Source organism: Ruditapes philippinarum, unplaced genomic scaffold, assembly GCF_026571515.1.
Source record: "Ruditapes philippinarum isolate M1 unplaced genomic scaffold, ASM2657151v2 ctg21675_1_1_1_1, whole genome shotgun sequence".
Classification (NCBI taxonomy): domain Eukaryota; kingdom Metazoa; phylum Mollusca; class Bivalvia; order Venerida; family Veneridae; genus Ruditapes; species Ruditapes philippinarum.
This window is the reverse complement of record NW_026852684.1, coordinates 1-9,665: the sequence shown is the minus strand read 5'-3', so window position 1 is coordinate 9,665 and position 9,665 is coordinate 1. Positions and strand designations below refer to the sequence as shown.

General features: G+C 33.8%; 1 protein-coding gene across 2 annotated transcripts; it reads left to right on the top strand.

The window, feature by feature from the left end:
- The first annotated feature begins 2,140 nt into the window (after positions 1-2,140).
- LOC132721125 (uncharacterized) lies at positions 2,141-8,671 on the top strand. Of its 2 annotated transcripts, none has more exons than XM_060705390.1 (3): positions 2,141-5,249; positions 5,893-6,168; positions 6,477-8,671. In XM_060705390.1, exons 1-3 carry the CDS (start codon positions 4,554-4,556, stop codon positions 6,702-6,704), a joined length of 1,200 nt encoding a protein of 399 aa, XP_060561373.1. In that variant the 5' UTR covers positions 2,141-4,553; the 3' UTR covers positions 6,705-8,671. The 2 variants fall into 2 exon arrangements, with proteins under 2 accessions (XP_060561373.1, XP_060561366.1); XM_060705383.1 differs by having other exon boundaries at positions 5,761-6,168; positions 6,477-8,664.
- The last annotated feature ends 994 nt before the right edge of the window (positions 8,672-9,665 follow it).

The window sequence follows — 9,665 nt, the reverse complement described above, 5'->3', positions numbered from 1 at the left end:
TATACTAGAAATAGTATAATATAAGGTTATGTAATTTCATCCAAATTTTATGTCTTTTTTGTTCGATGAACATCGATAAAGGATTTACGCATAAATTTAAGAGTTAATTGAAATGTTTATTTTGTAATTATGAAATCAATTTGTTACATGAACGATGGTACAAAATACCTTCTTATGATAGTTCATAAAGCCAAGCTTAATATCAAATTGAAATCTGTTTTGATTCAAAAGAAAAATCATTTTCTGTATTTCATCAATAATATAATGATTTGATTGCACATTAGTTCGTCCGATCTGTTAAATTATAAATATTTCAAATGTATAACAAACAAGCCAAATGAATATGAAGTGATATATCGCATTGCAACCACATAAACTTTCACAAATCAATATATATCTTTTCGTTATTGATCAGTTAATACGCCTATTAACCAGTCAAATCTCCTTTGGATTTTCCGAAAATTCTTCTTTCGTTTTTAACTATTTTCGAAAAGAATGTAAAACATGTAAAAGAAGCAAATTATTTCATATTTTTAGGATGTCGGTTTATGTTCTAAGGTGCAAGTATTGTGATAGAATAAGTTCAAATCGATGTAGTCGCTGCCTAAAGGTGAGCTACTGCACTAAAATATGTCAGACGTTAGACTGGCCAAGTCACAAAGTAGGCTGTTTTAAACATAGTTATAATGAAAGCGAAACGAACGCAAATTTGGCTTCTCAGGGAGTTAAACAGGAACTTGATGTTACAGTGCGGAAAGACCACGTAACCAGTGCGAAAACGGGCAATCATGAAAAAACAGTATGTTCTGAAAGTGATATGGTAAATAATATTGAAAAGGATACAAGCGATACAAATAAATTAAATGAGCTCAATGAAACCCAGTCGAGTAACGATCGCAAATCAAATAACGCAACTAAAGGAGAATCTACCCGAAATCCATGTGGGTTTTGCAAAATATCTGGGTGTTTAAAGACGTGTTCGAGATGCAAGGAGACTCTTTATTGCTCGGCCGAATTTTAGAGACAAGACTGGACTCAACATAAAACTAGATGTAAAAAGGTACCAAATTATTTTAATTAAAATATATAATCTTAAAATTTTGTGCCTGTCTGTTATATCATTAGCCTTTTTAATTACTCGTATTTCTAAATAACCTATATATGAAATACCTGTCTATTTCATCATTTCTCAATAGAGTATTAAATTAGAATTTGTGAACAAGTTTGTTTTCTTCTTTTGCTATGCAGGCATTGTCTGAAGAAGAGGAGCGAATCCTTAAATGTTGGAAAAGAAAGGAAGATCACGTTACAGCTACGAAAGAACTCGAAAAACATGCACAGCCAGGTTGTATGGAATTTTTGAACTACAAGGGTCCCGGTGATCGATTTTTTTCAGACATTGACACGAGAGCAAGCCCTTTTGAGATCAACGCCTCCTGAGGGTTCTCTACAAAAAGCTATCCGTATGACAAGAGCTTACTTTCCTGACTTTAAAGTTGTGTCAGCATTTGATGATATCCCCGATGAATTTTTCTTTCATGCTTTTACCCTAAATGGTACATGGAATGACAAATTTGTTCTTGTTGCATTCATGTATAGATATCACGAACACGTTATGCGACATGGCGTATACTTAAAGGTATGTCAACACATATTCTTTATGATGAAATGTTGAAGGACATATATAGTTTCCTAATACCATGGTTATTATTATAGAATAAGCAATATGCCGCAGAACTTTGTCTTAGGTTTTCAAAAATGACTGACGGAAAAAAAGAACATAGATTTCCAGAAGTCCTTTAAGTAAATATCTGTAAAATCTTGCAGAAAATATAATTCTCGTAAAGATTGATATAATTAAAGAGAAATTGATTTCTAAATAACGTTTAAAAGATCTTTTTCTGTACTTTTTTCAGGATGAACACGGCAATGAAAGTAAGGTCGAGTTTTATTTAGATGATTTTGGAGACAACCCATTTCCCTATTTCAGCTACTCCAAGGTTAAACCAGGTGGATATATTTGTCTTGTAGCACCAGTTATGCACCGATTCGGTGATGGAACAATTGGAATCAGAATCGATCAACCTAAACAAGTTCGCGTGCTAGATATAGCTGATGTAATGCGCTTTTCTGTTGAGCATTAAACACTTTATAATCATCACTTATTCTCACGCACATGTATATGTGTATTTTAATTATGTTAAGAATTACAAATATGTTACTAATAGAAAAATTGGCGAAAAAGGAGAGTGCTGCTTACGTAGTTTATAACAATATAATCCGGAAGTAGCCGATATTCACCGATTCAATAGGGTTCGTAATCCTTAAAATTTAACTAATATTTTAGAAATGTAGTTGAACATATAATAGTGCAAAAAGATAGACCATGAGTATACAATCTGCCTAAGTCGTCTAAAGGTAAACATCTGAGTCCTGGTAGATATATAAAATATTTACACAAGAATTTTAAATACGGCAGCATATATTACAATTTTCTTTAAAGTGATATAACTGGTCAATTTAATTTTAGTTACATACCCAATCTGTTTCGTTACAAAAGAAAAAAAGCCTAAAAAGGCCTTTAAGAGCATGTCATTCTCAATGTTTTTTGTTTAACTCTACGAAATTAGCTTTGCTATTTTGTTTATTTGTTTATTCAGATTAATTTGTTCTAAATACGTTTTTAAATATCGTTACCTAGTCATGTTTTGAATTATTTACATGTACATATATGTTATATTATATATCATATCAGACAATAAATTCTAGAAAAATAGGGCCTTTTATTGGTATTAAGTTATATTTAACACATATTTACAGCAGATACAGTGTAGTTAATCATTGCTGTGAAACTATCCAGCATTTTATATCTTTATTCTAATCGGTAATGACTTTTAGGTTCATACCATCTGAAAACAGCAATTGTTCTCGCACAGGGACGGTTATCTCCGATAGATTTCTGAAACATAACGGCATAGATAATTAGGCATACAACCTGAAGTTTAGATTTCGGATGTCGATGGTCTCAAGTCCTTAATAACTTTAACTTTGGTGGGATATTCTTTTAAGCAATCTAATGTGAGCACGTGACCGAAATAACTTATTTCGGGGTTACTCGAATGGAAGCAAATGCCTTTGTTTATGTCTCGTTCAATGACTGCCATGATTTTCCCTCGCGGACCTTTAAGTACCTATCATAAACACATCTTCTCTACCGCGTCAAGACCAACCAATGCTTAAACATGATAAACAATGAAGGTACTTGTATACTCTTTAATGACAAACAAACTAGCGTCGGTGGTTCTACTCAGGTGCCCGTTCGTGCCTGAAATATATATAATGCACGGAAGGGCACCTGAGGTCTTCCTCCACCAGTAAAGCTGGACTGTCGCGAAATGACCTATACTGTGTCGATGTGACGTTAAACCCAAAACAAACAAACAAACTAGCGTCTAACAAACATAATCTGAGTGTTTACATTGCAATGTATTCCTCATGCTGGACAACACGCTTACCTAAGAATGAACGAATTTGTTTTGTAACTAGCAATAACGATTAGTTATATGAGCTATAACAAAAGTAAAAATAATTATTTAAGATATTTCATTTGTTAGTGGTTTGCTTGTTTACCAAATTATCAAAAGTAAAACTAATTATATTTTTGTGTCGACTACTACTTGTGACAGATAGGAATCACTTGTCCGGACTTCTCAACAACTACTGAAGCAATTTCATCCAAATGTTACAGACATGACCAGTACTAAGTCTAGTTGTGAATAGCGTCGTCATTTTCCAGTCGAATGATTTTATGAGTTTAATGAGTTATGAGCCTTTAATTTGTTTTCAAAGTCTGTCTGGATTACTCATACACATGTACCACGCAATTTGTATGAAATGTTGCAGGATTCATCGGCAACTATATTTTATGTTTCTTTTTCCTGTTGCATGACATGGCTTTGGGCCGTTTAAGATACAGTGATATACTGAGATCACTTCTCCCTCAGCTGTCCGTCTGCCTGTCCGTCATTCTATCTATCTATGAAACATAACGGTTTTCAATGTTCAGCATCATCAGTTTGGTAATTATTACTTCTCTAAATTACAGAAAGCACTTAAACATCCGTGCAGTCAATTTACACTTCCAACAAAATGCCCAATCACCTTTCATTACAACTTCTTATAATTGACTATCATCAAGCGACACATGTTAATCACTGATCGCTTTTGTCTGCTCTTGTCAATATTTCATCGATACTATTCATTGAAATTGTAGCAATACAATGCAAATGCATATTGCGCTACCGTTAAATAATATATCCAATATAAATAAATGTGTTTTATGTATATTCAGTGACGTATCAAATTATGAATAGATATAATAGGACCAATGAATACATACAATAGGGATCTATTTGAATATGAATATGTTTGTAAGTAAACTTGGCAAACTTTCAGATCTGAAGTGGATATTTTTTCCGTTTATATAACTGTGTTTTCTGAAAAAAAATTTGAATTATATTTTTAAGAAAGTTACTTCTGATTTTAAGAGAAAGATGTCAATTTATATTTTAAAGTGCAAGTATTGTGATAGGAAATGCTTAAATCGGTGTAGTCGTTGTCTAAGGGTGGGCTACTGTACAAAGATATGTCAAACCTTAGACTGGCCTAGTCATAAGGTAGTTTGTTTTCGAAACGACACTAAAGCAGATGTAGCTTCTCAGGGAATTAAACAGGACCTTGATGTTACTTTTCAGAAAGACCATGAAACTAGTACTAAACCAAACAACAATGAAGAAACAGGGCAATCTGTATGTAATAATTTTAGAGATATGCTAGGAAATCCTAGACCATCGCCTGAAACAAGTGAAGACCAGTTAGATATTGTTAAAGAAAAACGCTCCTTGAATACACAAGATGTTAGTACAGAACATATTGACGGTATCACAGATGTAAAACACGATAACACGGAAGATTGTCGAGAGTTTGAAAGAAAATCAGATGAACTTAACAGTCAGAGGACTGTTCTAGATACAAAAGCTACAAATAACTCAGAAGTTTTCAAAGAAAATAAGGCAAATTATGATCTTCAACCAAATAACGCGACCACAGAAGCATTAAACAGAAAAGCATGTGGATTTTGCAAATCGTCTGGATGTTCAAAAAAATGTTCGGGATGCAAAGAGACATTCTATTGTTCGACCAAATGTCAGAGAGAAGACTGGAACCAACATAAAACTAGATGTAAAAAGGTACATACTTCCTTTTTTAAATCTGTAAGAAATTTAGTATCCTTCCCTTTTTCATTTAGTAGTTTCATTAGCTAAATCAACACTTTGATGTTATTTCTTTAATGCCAGTTAATGGAATACAAGTCTATTGTTTTTAAATTTTCTCAAGAGGTTATTGCAAACATTTTATACTATAAACGAATAAAAATTAAACTGTTTTATATTTTTTGTTTGTTGATTGGGTTTTATGTCGCACCGACACAGTATAGGTCATTTGGCGACGTTCCAGCTTTACTGGTGGAGGTAGACCTTAGGTGCCCTTCCGTGCATTATTTCAGGCACGAACGGGCACCTGAGTAGAACCACCGACGTTCCGTAAGCTAGCTGGATAGCTTCCGCACATGAAAGAATCCAAAGTCCCTGTCGAGATTCGAACCCACAGCGGTGAGGGGGAAATCTGTTTAATGTAGTTGTTAACAATTAATTAAACCGACAAAACAAATTAAACAAAATTGCGTTTGTTACTATGCAGGCTTTGTCTGAAGAAGACGAGCGAATTCTCAGATGTTTGAAGCACGCGCAAGAACAAAATGTCAGGCTGGCAGCTTTTATAGAAATGGAAAGAAGTGCACATCCGCCACATCAATTCTCTAGTTTTGGTCAGACTTACACAGGTCCAAGAGAGCGATTTTGCCAAACATTGACTCGAGAGCAGGCACTTTTTAGATTAAACCCTCCTGAGGGTTCTCTAGAAAAAGCTATCCGAATGTCAAAATCCTACTTTCCTGACTTTAAAGTTGTGACAGCATTTGATGATATCCCCGATGAATATTATCACTCTGTTTCTACCCTTCTGGATCCATGGAATGACAAATATGTACTTGTTGCATTCATGTACAGATATCACGTGCACGTGATGCGACATGGCGTATACTTAAAGGTATATAATAACTAATTATCAAAGGTTTAAAAGATAAAATCATAGCTAAATAGGACATCTTACAGTTTATGCTTCATGTATATTAATAGACAAAATAAGAAAATAAGCAATTAACCATTGAGCCTTATCTAAAATTTCAAAATCATTTTAGGAAATAAATGAACAAATATGCAAGAACATTAAGTAAATATCTGTAACATTTCACCGAAAATGTTGAAATTTAAACACCTTAAAGATATATTTAGTTAAAGAGTTTGACCGATTTCTAAATTAGGTTTTAGAAAGATATTTTTTCTATAACCTTTCAGGATGAACATGGCAATGAAAGTAAGGTCGAGTTTTATTTAGATGATTTTGGAGACAACCCGTTTCCGTATTTCAGCTACTCCCAGGTTAAACCAGGTGGATATATTTGTCTTGTAGCACCAGTTATGCACGAATTCAGAGATGGAACAATTGGAATCAGAATTGATCTACCTGAACAAGTTCGAGTGCTAGATATAGATGATGTAATGCGCACTTCTGTTGAGCATTAAACACTTTATCACCATCACTTATTCTCACAAAAAATGTTTTATACACATGTATATAAAGAAGTACAGTCATGTGTATTTGAATAATGTTAAGAATTACGGACTCTATAATAAGCATTAATTAATAAATGTATTTATGTTTTCTTTAATAATGATGTCTTCATTGAAGTGAGAAACACTATTTTGCATGACAAAAATGTTACTTATAGAAAGATTCTCGAAAAAGGAGAGTGCAGCTTCCGTGGTTTATAACAGTAGTCGATATTCAAAGGATTCCTAACCCCTTAAAATTAAATTAAAATTTTAGGAATGTAGTTGTACAAAAATTGTGTAAAAAGATAGATCATGAAATGGGTATACAATCTGACTTAAGTCGTCTATAGATAAACAACTGAGTCCTGGTAGATATATAAAATATAAATAAATAATGTGACAGACGGCAACATATATGGCAATTTTCTTTCAAGCGATACTGTTGGTCAATTTAATAACATAGCTAATATGTTTCGTTTCAAAAGAAAAAAAAACCTTGAAGATAATGTGTAACATGACGTCATTGTCTTACAACTATACCATTCCCCATTGTTTTTGTTTAACTCTACGATTTTTGTTTACCTCTACGTGACATTATGCCCATCCAAGGGTATATAGTGAGTGAAAAGGTGAAAGTCAAGTTTACAGTTTGCCATAATTCCATTCAATTTCATATATTGCTTCACACGAACGATAAATGACTCACATGGGCCAAGGAAATTTCTGCAAATATCCATCGGAATTTAGCAATAACATTCAATTTTTAAAAAGCGTGGGACAGTCTTTTTATATTTTTTGGCAGACTTAAATTTTATTCTAAAGATTTTTCCAGGATCAATTGATGGTAAATCACCATTATAACAGTAAATCTTTTGAAATATATAGTCTATTCGGCTCTACTTGACAATGAAAAATTGAACATAATGTCACTTTAACCTGTATATATTGTTTATTTGTATATTTAGATTACTTTGTTCTAAATACATTTTTTAAATATCGTTACCTTGACATGTGTTTAAATATTTTACATGTTTGTATTATGTCTGTTTTTTTTGTTGGATTTTAAGTAAGATAGGAATGTTTAAATGTAGAGGTTAAAATATGTTATATTATATCAGACAATAAAGTTTAGAAAAGTAGGGCCTTTAACCGGTATTTAGTTAAATTTACCACATATTCACAGCAGATACAGTGTAATTAGAAATGTAATGCTAAGTTGAGTCTATAAGTTTTGTAGTCTTAAAATTTAATTCATAAACATGCATTCTTTACTATTGATAGTTAATCGATTATAAGATTGCAAATCAAGTTGTCAAAATATTACCAAATAATTGTACACCTCATGTGCGTTTATAAGTTGTGCTCTGTTGTTGCACATGTATTACTGATCAATTATGTCACATGCTTGACAGCGTTATGGTCACAAGGCAAATGTTCTCCTTCAGTGCTCGTTTTAACTCTTATATAAATAAAACTTTCTAATTAAAACTTTTGGTTCAAACATTTGTTACAGGTCAACTCTAGGCAATTATTATACATGCATATATCCGAGCATGTTATACATAATGTTTATTTGTTTGTTACTACAGATCTACGAAGTTAAGTGGATAAGATCGACGATTATCTTTATTCTAATCGGGAATCACTTTTAGGTTCTTGCAATGTGAATACAGCAATACATCTCTCAAAGGGCCGGTTATCTCTGATAGATTTCTGAAACTTAACAACATAGATAATTAGGCATACCATTTCGGATTTTGGATGTCGATGGTCTCAAGTCCTTAATTGCTAATAATTTAGTGGGATCTTCTTTTAAGCAATCTAATGTGAGAACGTGACCTAAATATCTTATTTCGGTGAGAATAACTTTTGATTACTCGAATTGAATCTGATGCCTTTGTTTAAAGGTCGTACAATGAATTCAATGATTTTTCCCTCGCGGACCTTTCAGTACCTATCATAAGCACATCTTCTCTGCCGCTTCAAGACCAACCAGAAGCACTATTTACGTACTTCGGCGTTACCTATAAAAACGATTTAACCCTTTCCCTAATAGCATATTGTAAAAAAATGACCGTTTTCATTGAAAAGCCTCCTGTTACAAGTTCAAACTGCTATGAAACTATAAAAAATGCTTCAATACTAATCAAACTTGGCAAAAATGTTGACTGGACCATTGCCTTTGTAACGACATGCTCAGTCTTAAATTTCCTGTTACCATGGCAACGAGGGGATGTCTCAAAATTGCCAAAATCACTATTTTGCCTTGAGATTTTCCATCAAAATTTATTTCAAAGTGCTGCAACTTCTCAAGGGAGAAGATAGAGTCAAAGGCGTTTCAGCGTTGGTTACACGGTACCTTATGATCGACCTGGGGTCATTTTTAGCCTCTCACAAGTCCAAAATTTTCTTGGCGATGAGGGGGACTACCGCCCCCTTCAACCCCCCCCCCCCAAACAGAAGGGGGCACATCCCCCTTCTGGCAACCCCCTGATGTATCATTTTGGTGGCGGGCGGCGCCGAAAAATTGCTCACTCTTTTTAGCAACGTTTCTCAAACGAAAACATGTGTTTGATGCCCAAATATGACATTTTTCATTATTTGTGCGTTGTCGTGCGGCGTGTTGTCGCGCTGTCACATTGTCGCTCGGCTCAAATCCAAAGTTGGCTATGTATATACATATATATATATATAAGCCAAGCGACAGGGCGACATCACGACAACGCGCCGCACGACAACGCGCCGTTTGGCGATAACAATAGAGCTTGTGTTGTCGCTATCGAGAACGCAACGCGCAAAGTATACATAATCAGCCACCATACTTACCTAAGAATGAATGTATTTAATTGGTTTTGTTACTACGAATAGCCACAGGTGCTCGGCCAGTCTTGGTGATCATACAACAAAGAAATTGAAATTAACAAAAAAAAC